The 13,520-nt window shown below is 41.8% G+C and overlaps 1 protein-coding gene across 3 annotated transcripts in view; it reads left to right on the top strand.

Moving 5' to 3' along the window:
* SEMA5A (semaphorin 5A) overlaps nucleotides 1-13,520 on the top strand; it is a 488,460-nt gene that overhangs the window by 391,808 nt on the left and 83,132 nt on the right. For all 3 annotated transcript variants that reach the window (XM_041731983.1, XM_041731984.1, XM_041731985.1), the window contains one exon: nucleotides 3,824-3,941. In XM_041731983.1, the coding sequence (XP_041587917.1) occupies nucleotides 3,824-3,941 (118 nt within the window). The remainder of the gene's footprint in view (nucleotides 1-3,823; nucleotides 3,942-13,520) is intronic.

Below are 13,520 nucleotides of genomic sequence, written 5' to 3'. Positions count from 1 at the left end.
AAACAAAACAAAAAAAGGTATTAAATCAATTGTGTGTCTTTAAAATGATGAGTTCTTAAAATTGAGAAATGTGGGTTATGCTTTATTTACTATGAATACAAGTCAAATTCCACTCTATGGAACTGATCACTGAAATGAATTTTTATTTAAAAGTAAGTTATTAAAATATTATATTCCCCAACCTCAAAAGCTAGAGATTTCAAAAGCTGATGCTCACGTTCTGTGTTATAAACTTGTGTTTTAAAAAGATGTTGTCTGAATTCAGTAGAAAAAGGAAAAAGAAACAGCTTCCTGGTTGTTACTTCTAAGCCCCAGATCTGTTTGTGTTGGTATGAGGATGGAGAAGTTTAGATTAAAAAAATACATGTTTTGTTTGTTTGTTTGCCTGTTTGTTTTAATTCAACAAACGGAGGGAGGAAGGGATTGTTGCTAGAGATACATTTCACATGGATCACAGGAAGGCAAATGAAATGATACTATAAAAGGATCAGAAGAAATCCTGCATAAATGTTTTTATGATTTTTAAGTGTGGAAGCTCTTTCAAAATATGGCACAAAATTCAGATGCTGTGAAGGAAAAGATGCATAAACTTGACTGCATAAAATTTTAAAACATTTGTATCGCAAGAAAAATATTTAATGACAAGTAGGAAAAGTATTTGAAACATTATTGAAAGGGGGTTAATTTTCTGACACCGAAATTTTCACTTGCAATGACTACATAAAAACGGTGAAACCAGTTATTCAATCAAAAAGAAGCATAAAGCAGGAATTGGTTACAAATAGGAAATTTACAGGAATGGAAATATAGGTGATGCATAAATGCATACACATACACTACATTTTAATCTCACAACTGAACAAATAGAACGGATGACTAGAAGAGTGTTTTTATCTATTAGAAAGGGCTAAGTTTAAAAAAAAAAGGCAGCATTCAACATGAAAGAGGGAGAGTAGTTACCCTCCAAACTATTGATAATACAAAATTATTAATACCCATAACTTATGCCTCATAAGTTCCACATATAGAAGTTTATCGTGTAGAAAATACGTACAAAAGTGCATTACAGCCTTGCTTTTGAAGGATTCAAATAAATATTGACTCATCTAGAACAGAACACTATACAGCTATCTAAGGAACAAGGTAGAGCTATATATGCTGACAAAAAAGAAATTAGAATATATTTTTATGTGTAAAAAGCAAAATAAGAGGCTATGTGTACAGTTCCCTTTGTGTGTGTTTTATTTAATCGTAATGATAAACACAAACAAAAATATGTAAGTATATATAGACGTAACCATGCATGAATTCTAATTTGTGAAGAAAAAATATATTCCAAATAAATAAAAGTCTGAATAGTGCCTAGTTCTGGGGAAGAAAAGCATGTGTTATGTGCATTATAACTGTTTTGTTTGATCTTTCACATGCAGGCGCTATATGCCTGTTAAGGTAGTTCAGCTAGAGGCTCTTAGCCTGGGGTGGCCCTAAAGCCTTGGTAGCTGACCTCAGAAAACCAAAACCAATGTCAGGGTCACTGCCCTTGAATCTGAGAAAGTGAAACTTGTGAACGACCCATCCCAGTCAACCAGGCTTTCCCAAATAAGGCCACCGCTTAAGCTACAGGCAATAAAATAATTTCCTTGGTTTGCCTCCGAGTCTTCTCTGTAAAATTCTCTCCCCTAGCTCCCGTTAGGGGAGACTCCTAAGCCCTTTACATTTGATGCTACCAGATTCGAAATTTCAATATGCCTCAGTTTACCTTTTAACATGTGCCTGGTCACTTACCAACAAGTGCTTATGAGGCAATGGTGACAGGTGACTGTCCCATACCCCTCTCCACCCAACATAGTCCTGCTGGGAGAAGCAACAGTGTTAACCATCTCTGTTTGAACTCCTCAGGGTGGTAAATAAATAATAATTCCATAATAGCAATAAGTAATAGTTTTATACCATTATTGCTTGATTTATTGTCTTTAGAGTTATATGCCCCTGCTGTGAGACTTCTACTTCAGCTTTCTCTGCTTCAGCTTCTTTATTTGAAAGCAACTACATTTCTTTCATTTAGAAAGGTTCTGTGGGGTTGGAATGAGCTAATAGAGGTCAGGCTCTTAAAATGGTGCTTGATATGTGGTAACATATTTGATATGTTAATTAGGATTATTTTATATCATTGATACTAACAATTTAATATTACTTATACTACCTCCTTGGCCCACGTTTGATAGATATGCCATGATTTCTAGGCCTACTCTTGGTTAACTGGTAATTAATCCTCTAACAGATTCTCCCAGTTGGAAGGGGCTCCTTACCCCTAAGAAGACATTAGCACTTCCATGCTGCACTAGCCTGCCTTTCCTCCCTCCCATTTGCTGCACATCTGGCCTCTTGGCCCCTTCAGAGAGAGAATTCTCAGGTGTTCAATGCCCTGCTTGCCTGCGGCATCATCTTTTGTATAATTTTGGCTCAGTCATTATCACTCTGTCTGCTTCCCTCCACCCTCGAATACCTTCTCTTGCATTTATAACATAGGGGCCAAAGTCTTCATCTAATGATGCCCCTGTGGTGTATGAACTCTTTCTTGGAGACAAAGCTAAAATAAAGCATCTACCACCTGCAATCCTTCTGAAATAATGTGTTTAGTATTGCAGTTGGAACTGTATTAAGCTACAATTAAATTGAAATTTTTAATTCCTTTTTACGCTACAGTACCCAAGAGATTTTCCTATTTTATTAAATTCAAACTAACCATGTTGAAGGGTTTGGGGTATATTTGCTTGTCCTTGGGTCAATTTCTTAAATCTTCTGTGCCTCAGTTTTCTCATCAACAAAATAAAAATAATACTACCTTCCTCATTAGAGTTAAGTGTCTAAATGATACAATAAATTGATATATTACAGCAGATGTTCAACAAATAACATCTGGAATTAAAGTGATGATGATGGTGGTGGCGGTGATGAGATGATGGTGGCAGTGGAGGTGGTTGGTGCTGGTGGTAGTGATGATGGTGGTGATGGTAGTGATTAAGATGATGATAGAGTGAAAATGATAATGCCTTTTTATAAAAGTTGTATCTGAAAGATATAACAGGTTTTCAGCAAATACTACCTGTTGCTAAGGGAGTGAAGATGATGATTGTGGTGGTTATGGTGGTGGTGGTGATGATAATGATGATGATGGTGGTGGTGGTGGTGGTGGTGGTAGTGGTGATGATGATGATAATGATGATGGTGGTGGTGATAACAAAACCTACTGTTTTTGAGCATTGCAAAATTCTGACTAGCTTTATTCATGACACCAAAAGGTTCACGTTGGCACACATAGTTCTTTTTTTTTTTTTTTTTTTTTATTAATTAACTTTTATTGGTGTTTAATTTACCAACATACAGAAAAACACCCAGTGCTCATCCCGTCAAGTGTCCACCTCAGTGCCCGTCACCCATTCCCCTCCAACACCCGCCCTCCTCCCCTTCCACCACCCCTAGTTCGTTTCCCCGAGTTAGGAGTCTTTATGTTCTGTCTCCCTTCCTGATATTTCCCAACATTTCTTTTCCCTTCCTTTATATTCCCTTTCACACATAGTTCTTTAGTTGTCCAACCTGTATCTTAAGAAAAATATAGATATTTCATCCAAAATTAATTGATTCAGTTAGATACTTATGGATGTATGCATACATTGTTCTCCAGCGTGCAGACTAAAACTTTGTTTCTCGGAACTGGTTCCCATGTCAGTTCGTGAGGGCCAGACTCCTGTAAACTTGGGTCTATTGTAGTGTGGGGAAGGCTGCCTTGCCTCTCTGTTGACCTTTGGGTGTATGTTTGCAGCGCCTGCATTGAGGCCCAGGACCCTTACTGTGGCTGGGACATCTTGGTGAAGAAATGCACGAGTCTGGTGGACAGCCTGAACATGACGCAGTGGGAGCAGATCACCTCCACCTGTCCTGTAAGTGTGCATGTTCTCCAGCCTCAGAAAGCACTGTCCACAGGAACCCAGCTGTGCTAAATCTGAGCCTACAGCTCAGTGGTGTCCACACATCTGGAATCTTCCTTGCAAACCCAGTCTGTGCTCTCTCATTCCGCTCAGATCTTTCACCAGAGCCACACAAGATGTTGCCATAAACTTTTTGTCTGCTTTGAAGAGACATGTCTTAAGAGAAAACACTGCTGATTTGAAAATGGAGTGTAATATCTCTGTACCATTCTTGGATCTTCTCTCCAGAGGTTGGTGTGGACTATTATGCCCTTTTTAGCATTAATAAAATAGTGACATCCACACCCATCAATTTCCCTCGGGAGCTATAACTCTAGAAACTGATTTAAGTAGAGCTTTTAAAAGAATAAAATAAGGGATATTACTATTGGAATCCATGTGGGACAGTCTTCTAGATTCTGCTCAGGGGCAGGGGAAGGTCTGAGAGAAACGTATGATGGCCATTCCCACTGTGAACCCACAGAATGAAGAGAGACTCACTTCCCTTTAGAGCCAGATTCTCTAAATTTAGGAAAACAATTTCCTTTGCCAATTTATTTGTTTGAGGCCCTGCTTGCAGGAACCAGCTTATTTGTTTTCTTTTGTCTTTAGAACTCTTAACGTAGTAATCTCAAATTCTTCTGTTCTCAGCCCATATGAGCAATGGCTATGAACCTCCACATATTTGAAAACTGATTGAGTCACTGTGCTGTCACCTAGCTGCTGATCTCTGGGACTGTCCACGCTGACATAACCTCTGCAAGACAGAGGAAGGAAAAGAAACAGCATGTTCTGTTACCTGAAATCTGTGCTGTTTCTCTGAGGCAAAACTGCCTGAGGCACCCGGACAGTCCCACTGTTTCCTATCAAGGAACCTGTGCTATTTCATTACTTAAACCACATATTCACAAGCCTGTCCTTCGGTTTTTAAGGAGAATTAGGCAACGTGGAGTGAGGAAGGCCAGGGTTAGTAAAAGCAGCATCCTCTCCCAGATGTGGGCACAAGATCGAAGCTGTTTATTGCAAAGCTGTGTGATCACCGCCTTTGGGCCTTCCAGCAGAGCTTTGCTGTGGGGTTCACTGCCAGTCCTTTGGGTTGTGGAGCTTCAGCTCTCTGAGGTTAGAAGCAAACTTTTCTTCAGTGTTTCTTGAAATTGATTAGAAAAATGCTGGTATTTGTGCTAAGTTTTCTCATTTCTGAAGAATTCTAAAAATCACGAAGATACCTTTGTAGCTGGAGAAAACATAAATGTAGTTCTAAATTACAAGCATATACTTTCTAAGGACCAATGTTCTCAGAGGTGTTTGACCTTGCATTTTTAATGGCAAAAAGTGCAAAAGAAGATCATAACAGTTTTTAAGCAATAAGGGCATCGTCTGTGACTGTGCTTTAGTGGCTGTCTGAGACATCCACTTGTAAAAATAGCTTGCAAGATATCTATTTGTAAAAAGATAAACTGAGGTGTGTTAAAAATTTTAAGAGTTTATTTGAATAAAAATCAGTTCCAATCAAGCAACATCCAATCTTGCAGATAGAAAAGAGCTCTGAGGAGCTGTACAAAATCAGACTTTCATAGGCAGAAGTAAGTGAGAACAAGGAAGTGACACTAGGCAACAAGAGCAGGTTGATTATTAGATAGCAAGGATCTATCAGACAGATGACCTAACTAGTGCTAGTCAAGCATTTCCTGATTAGTTGAAGATTCCTCTTCTAGAAGAACCAAAACTGTAATTAAGTCAAGTCTTAGTTTGGTGACATGGGGCTTAGCATAAGAAACTCCATTTTGGGTCTGTAGGGGTTTTTTTGTTTGTTTGTTTGTTTTAAGCTTTATTTACTTATTTGAGAGATTGAGGGAGAGAGAGTGTGAGTGCGCATGAGTGGGGGGAGGGGCAGAAGGAGAAAATTTTCAAGTAGGTTCCCCACTGAACACAGAGGTGGACTCAAGCCTCCATTTCATAACCCATGATATCATGACCAGATCTGAAACCAAGAGTCAGACACTTAACCAACTGAACCACCCAGGCCCCTGTAGTTTTATTTTTTAGCAGCTATATTAATTGTGTATCTCTTTCTAAAAATCTCTTAGAAATGAGCTAAATGAAAATTATTAGCATTATTACAGAGCTGTCTTAGAAAGATTTTTTAAAAGCTATTAAAATATAATTTTGCTTCTATGATATTTGTTTATTTTGACTAAAATAGAAGAAAGGTTTGATTGTATTGGTCAAATCTACTGTATTTCATCATTTCTGATATGGCCTTGTTGTTTTACAAGGAAAAAAAATGTTGCCATGTGCTGCAAGATGCAAACTGATTTCAAAGATGTATACTATATATACATACAGTATACATACTATATGCTATATATATATAGTATACATACATGCACACACATATATTCAAAAATCTTATAATCAGTTAAATAATTTTACCTGCATATCTTTATCCAAAGGAAATTAAGCATTATAAGGTGAAAGATTTTTGAATGAGACCAGAGCATCTTATATCCAATGTAAAGACCAAAGTTGAATAATGAAAGTGGATATGCTACTAACATGGAGCTCAGTAGGAGTTAGACAAATGTGGAGCACACTGAGGGTCATAGCAGACTTTGTGAGAACCAAGTAAATCTTCATGAACTTCAGACCAGTGACTCAGCACCACTGAGTTCTCAAAAGTCAATGCTGTGGTCAAAACCCAGGCAGATCCTCCACTGTCTAGAGAGTTCCACCTGGTAATGGACTTAGTGCCCTAGGAAACCTGTTTTCCACTAAAAGATCCATATTTTAAAATGTTTATGGATTTCTATTGTCCAGGAGACAGAGCAATAGTTAACTGACGTATATAGATTAACATTTTGGTGGCTTATATAATTATATTGAAAACATTATTCTCATCTTAAGAGATTTGAAGTGCTCGAATAAGATCTGAATTTACAGATCTAGAGTGATTTAAATATTATTTATATTTTACAAAGCTTGCAGTGACACTTAACAAGGATAGCATAGTCTTAAGAATGTACTGAGATTTATTTATGCCCAAATTCCATCCACATCCCTTGTGGGTACATGATCACCAGTATACTATCTCATACAATGGCTCCCTGTTCCTAAATACATCATGCAATAACTAGGAAAACACGTATACTAAATAAGCACCTCAATGTCTTGCAGTAACTGGCTCTCTCCCAGGATACTAAGTAATACCTTCTCAGTGAAAAGATACTTTAGCAGTGATTAAGCTCAGAGCCCTCCATTTAGATAGCAGCACCACAGACCAGAGTCTAAAGGGTTTATAGAAGATTCTAAAACTACATTGGGAAAGAAATCAGGACTTAAATCCAGTGGTTCTGACATTATCCTCAATCTACAAGACAATGACATTTCCAGCTGTCAGCATCTCCCCAGAGCTGTAGCTGATAGGTACACCCAGCAGGTGACCCAGTGGCCACCTTGCAATATTATGCTCAGATAGTAGGTGAGACATTATTTCTGAATTTTATAGTGAAATATACTATAAAAGAAGAAGAAAGGAGCTAAGGTTAATTGTGTGTCTACACAATGTGCTGAGTGCCATGTTAGGCCATTTCAATGGGTTATCTCATTTAATGTCATGATCACACTGGGGATAAGTATGAGTGCTTCCATTTTAAAGACTGCCCCTATTCACCCGTCCTATCCGAGGCCAGTAGTGCTCCTATGTACCCCTCCTCAAAGGTAGCTAGCTTTCCTTCATGCAGTTAATTCACGGAGGGAGATTAGGGATATTAAGTTGATGTTGTATATGAGACAGTCCTTTCCAAGGAGCACATCCTGTTGTGTTACAATCTCTGACCAAAAAGACATGAAACTTTAAAAATAAATAAAGGAAGATATTTTGATTTCTGAAAAAGCACCCCAGTAGAAAATAGAAGACTTTGATTTAATTATTAGAATAACAGTTGGAGTATAAAATATACACTCCAGGGATCTCTCTGTACCCATCAAATGTATCCACCTCTTTGGTTTCTTGGGAATTAATGAATTGACATGAGTGAATCAAATGTGGGATTAGATTATACTTGTGAACAAAAATTGAATCTTCCTTAGCTACCATTTGGAAATCCATTATTTCCAGGGTGAAGGGATCTTTGCTATTATACAATTAGGGATAAAAGTGTACAGTGCCGTTTTCCATAAGACTCTCATCAGGGAAGTGTCTATGAATCACATTATGGAATGAAGTGACTGAGATCACAGGCTCTGGATGAGCTTATTGGGACTGATTCTTGGTTCTTTATAACCAGTGAGACTGGGTAAATTGAGCCTCATCTGAACCTCAACTTGCCTCTCTGTAGAATGGGATGTGGGTACCAGGACCATCATGAACATTGTAGAGTTAACACATGGACGTCACTCATCACAGTGCCTGACAAACACTAAACTACCTATATGTCGTATATGTCTTACTGTGGCTTAATATTTAATAAAACAAAGCACATACCTCAAATAGTCTCGTGGCAGAAGCCTAGAGATAGCACAACCACACGTAATATATTCTAGATGGCTTTATTTCTGACTAAGAAAAACTAATAAAATATAAAAATAATCATGTGGGAAAGGGGAGCAGCAGAACCTGCCCCATTATTCACAGATTTGTTCTGTAGGCAGATTCTCAAGCTAATACAGTCAGGGGCAAAAGGAGCATGTGGTTAAATGCGATGCAGAGTTTGCCCACGTGCTTTTCTGCATCTTGCAGGTTCTTCTTGCTCCAAAAGTTAATAGAACCAGCTGCTGTGGTCCTGGATTGAAAATGCTGCCCCTCAACATCTACAGCTTCCGCACCCCTGGCCAAAACAGAAAGCCCCTGCTCTTACCCTGAGAATTGCAATCACTAAGTTTTCTCACTACCAAGTGCTGCCCAGGGCAATGCCTCTTCTTTCTCAGTGTTTTTGCTGTAGTAACCATTTTGTGTTTTTCTACCCCATTCCACAGAATTCTCTCATTTATCGTCACTTATTTCAAATTCATCCTCTTTTATTTACTCTGTTGTATTAGCTCATCCCTTGCTCATCCAGACATGTGGATGAGAACATGTACAGTATCTCTTTGCCTGAAGACTATTATCTTAGACTAGTGCCCCAAGTGGACTGGCAGGGGCGGGGGCGCGGGGATGACTAGGGCAGTGGATACTTTCTTTCCCTTTGCGTTTTACTGAGATATCATTGCCAGCACTGTATAAGGTTAAAGTGTACGGCATAGTGACTTCCCTACGTATGTTGTGAAATGACCACCACAGTAAGTTCAGCTAACACCCATCATCTCATATAAATAGCCCCCCCCCCAACGTTTTTCTTTTCCTTGTGAAACAAAGGATCTCCTCTCTTAGCAACACTCAAATGTCCCATCCAGAGTGTGAATGAACTCTAGTCATCGCGTTGTGCAGGACAACCCCCAAGACTTATTTATCTTAAAACTGGAAGTTTATACTTTTGACCCCAGCTCCACACCTCTCGTAACTAGAAATCTGGCCTCTTTTTTTGTTCTTTTTTGATTTCATGTATAAGTGATATTGTTCAGTATTTGTCTTTCTCGGTCTGACTTATTGCACATAGGATAGTGCCTTCTGGGTGCATTCATGTGTTCCCAAATGGCAAGATTTCCTTCTCTGTTGTGGCTGAATATAGTATTCCATTATATGTGTGTGTATACGTATACATGATGTTTTCTCTATCCGTCCATCCAACCGTCGATGGGCACTTGGCTGTCTCCATGTCTTGGCTATTGCTTTTTTTTTTTTAAGATTTTATTTATTTATTCATGTGAGACAGAGAGAGAGAGAGACAGAGGCAGAGACACAGGCAGAGGGAGAAGTAGGCTCCATGCAGGGAGCCCGATGTGGGACTCGATCCTGGGTCTCCAGGATCACGCCCTGGGCTGAAGGCAGGCGCTCAACCACTGAGCCACCTAGGGATCCCCTGTCTTGTCTGTTGTAAGTACCCCTGCAGTGATAACAGGAGTGCCACAGGCTCTTCAGCATAGTGATTTGTTTTCCTTCAGCTATAAACCCAGAAGTAGAATATGCTGGATATTATGGTAGTTCACTTTTAACTTCCTGAGAAACAATGGTTCTAATCTGGAGGAAGTTTTGCCCCCAGGGACATTTAGCAATGTCTGGAGAAATTCTGTTTTTGTTTTTCTTTTAAAGATTTATTTATTTGAGAGCGACAGAGAGCATAAGCAGGGTGAGGGTCAGAGGGAGCAGCAGACTCCCCTCTGAGCAGGGAGCCCAGTGTGGGGCTCAATCCCATGACTCCAGGATCATGACCTGAGCCGATGGCAGATGCCCAACCGACTGAGTCACCCAGGTGCCCCTGGAGAAATTTTGGTTGTCACAACCAGGGGCGGTGGGGTGCTAGCATCCAGTGGGTGGGGGTAAGGGATGCCACTAACGTGCAGAGCAGCCCCTACAACAAAGAATTATCCAGCCCAAATGTCAGTAGTGCTGACATTTTAAAACTCTGGTCTTGTGGAAAGGAAAATGCTGACTAGCATTTCAGATTACACCTCCTGAATCGTGAGTTAGGCAGTCTTTGGCAAGTTATAAAATTTCATCTAGGTTTGCTCTTTCTGTAAAAATAGTATGTAATAATTGTGTCCAGTAGTATAGCACCTGCCTAAACAGAATTGAATTCCCTGTGAGTAGGGTTTTAAGAAGGACCAGGTTCATCCTAGCGACGGGGAGGCAGCAGGGTTGGGGCTGATTCTGCTGCCCAGTCTGGGGAGGTGGTGCACGAGCAGCTGTCTTACATGCTGGGCCTTCTGTTGACGTCAGGAGCACCAGGCACAGAGCCCTCACATAACAGAGAGAGTGTGTGCTCCTCTTATCTGGAGGAAAATCATTTCTGGGATTCTCTTCCAGTCTCCTCTTGAGTCCCATTGACCAGAATCAGGTCACACGTTGTTTCTTGGACCGGACACTGGCCCAGGTGGGTGGGGTTCCCATGATAGTCTTAGGCTAACTCCTGTTAAGTGCATGGCTGGTGATGCTAACCCAGCCCTGCCATATCCCCAGAATGGTGAGGAATAATTCTCAGGATGAACTCTAGACCCTGTGTATTCAAAGTGACTCTTTCATAAATACCCACCTACCCCGGCAGGTGTTCTTGCCCTTTGGGCTGAAAAACAGATTTCCAGGTTCTCTCCAGGACTTGAGATTTATTTCAGGAGAGCCTACGAAGTGGACAGGAACCAGACAGTGGCTGTGATCCCTTCTCTCCACATCTGTCTGTCTCTCCACCTGCCTGTTTCTCTCTTACACACTCTTGGTTTTCTACTTGTATCTCTCTTTTTCTAACCATCCACTGATAAATTTAGCTTGCACGAAGTTTACTTGGCTGTGAGTTTGACTCATGACCACACAGTCTAAATATGTTTCCATCATAAACAGCCCTCTTTCAACAATCTGGATAATTTCTGTTTCCATACACATTCATTTGTCATCATCACGATGTATTTCTCACAGTCTCACCAGTCTTCAGTCTCTCAGTGTTCGGTGCCGTGGGTTTCAGATTTCCTTTAAACCTCCTATTGCTAAAGAGATCCCAACAGTCGGGAGGCACGTTTCCCTCCTATGTTAGGACAAAGGAACAGAGGCCCAGGGGGTTTGGAGAGAATCTTCTTTGCCCTACTCTACCCTACTCTGTCCCCAAACAGTCAGACCTTTTGAAAGTTTCTGGTTAATATTGTGGGGATTCATAAACCTTCAGAAATCATGGCAGCGCCCCCTCCCTACCTTACCCCTCATATCTCCACACAGAAGAGGCAAAGGGAAGGGACAAGATGTTTCACAGAGCCTCTTCTGATAGTGCTCTGTGCTGGGCGGTCCTCACCCCCTCCCCATCTGCTCTGTGGCCCACAGGCCCCATCTGCCCCACTTCTGGCTGCCCCCCACCTAGGCTTCCCTGTTGTCTTAGGTTTAGGCCACAGGAGGCATGGGCGAGTGGAGAGTCTGGGGTATTTCTTCCTTGCCCCCTCCAGGGTAGACTGCAGCTCTGTCAGGCTACCCTTCCCCAGGCTCTGCCTCTGGCCCAGCTGCCATAACCTGTTCCCTGTCTCTAAAAGTCCTACAATTGTTACAAGTTTGGATTTAAAGGCACTTGGGGCTTTGTTAGCTTGAGTTCCATGTTCAGTCACAGTGAAGGCCACATCTGGTCCTCCCTGCCCCAGAGCCCGATGGGCCAGAGGTGAGGGTGGATGGAAGATGGACTGGGAGCTCCCAAGTGGCAGGGCCTTTGCTGCTTGAAGGACACTTTTGTGTGAGGAATTAGTGGCTTGGCTGTCATGTGAGGCTCGGTTCTCCCAGAAAACACTGAAGACTCCAGGGAAAGTTAACTTCAGAGTGGGAGCCGCACTTTTATCCTAGCTGGACAGGGGGGTTACAGGGACCTTAGAAATAGGGATGTTTTCCTCTTGGGAGAAAGGTGCCATTGTGTGTTCACTCTCTCTCTGGGTCGGGTCCAGAGAGTCACCTCCAGTCCAGCGCCATTCCCTCCTCTTTGCTTCTTATGGAAAGAGCCAGGCATGGCAGGGGATTTTGGGTTTTCATCCACCTCAGGGGAGTATTGACAAGGTTAAAGTATTGACAAGAAAGGGGGAGGGAGAGGGTCCCACTGTGGCAGCTGGAGGTGACCAAGCAGACAAGTCAGAGCAAGAGAACATGTTTCATGTGGCCTCTTTCCTTCCGTGTTTGGAGAAATGACACAAGAAAAGTAAAGCTCCCTTGTGTTTTTCACCTGGTGCTGGTGTTTTTCTGAACTGATGAAGTACAGGGAGAGTTAGAAGCCTCAAAACAATGAATTGCTTTGTCCATGGAGTCCTCTCTTGGGAGGATGATGGATCTTTAAAAGTGTAAGGACTAATTGGGGGTGGGAGTGGGAAGTTGGGTCAACAGGCAGCCGAGGGACAAGGGAAAGCATGCTATCATGTGCAATCAGACCTCTTCGTTTGTCATGTTTTCTAGGAAACACCTAAGTCCCCATATGCAATTTAGAAGGTTTGGCGTCCAGGCCTTCTGCCGGCCATTGCCTTTTTGGGCAGGGTGACTGACAACTCAGTTCCAGGAGTCTGGGTGATAGGAATACCCTGTGACTTCTAAGCAGCTCTACTGTCAGATGTGACCTGGAGTCCTCCAGTCTCCCTGCCTGGTCCCGAACACCGTGTGCCTAGGCGAGGGCCAGCGCCAGCCCCTGGCGGCCTCCCCAGATCCTGCGTGTAGGCTGGGCCACACAGCCCCGCGCAGAACTCAGCCCTTGGTCCTGCACCAGCGTGAGGCATCAGATTCACGCCCGGCCCTTCCTTGCCCACTTGCCAGCACTTGCAGGGTGGTTACGGTGTGGCTCTGGCCGGGGTGTGCCTAGCCATCAGTCCAGTGGCAGTTGTTTTAATAAGCTGTAAGTTAAATGTCAGTTCACGGTGACATTTGAGCCAGGTTAGGTCTTAAATACAACTATTTGAACTCTCAGTCTTTTTTTTTTAAGGGATGTAAAGATGGAACAGAGTTGTACATCTGTG

Source organism: Vulpes lagopus, chromosome 17 (genome assembly GCF_018345385.1).
Source record: "Vulpes lagopus strain Blue_001 chromosome 17, ASM1834538v1, whole genome shotgun sequence".
Lineage (NCBI taxonomy): Eukaryota > Metazoa > Chordata > Mammalia > Carnivora > Canidae > Vulpes > Vulpes lagopus.
This window is presented reverse-complemented; position numbering and strand designations above follow the sequence as displayed.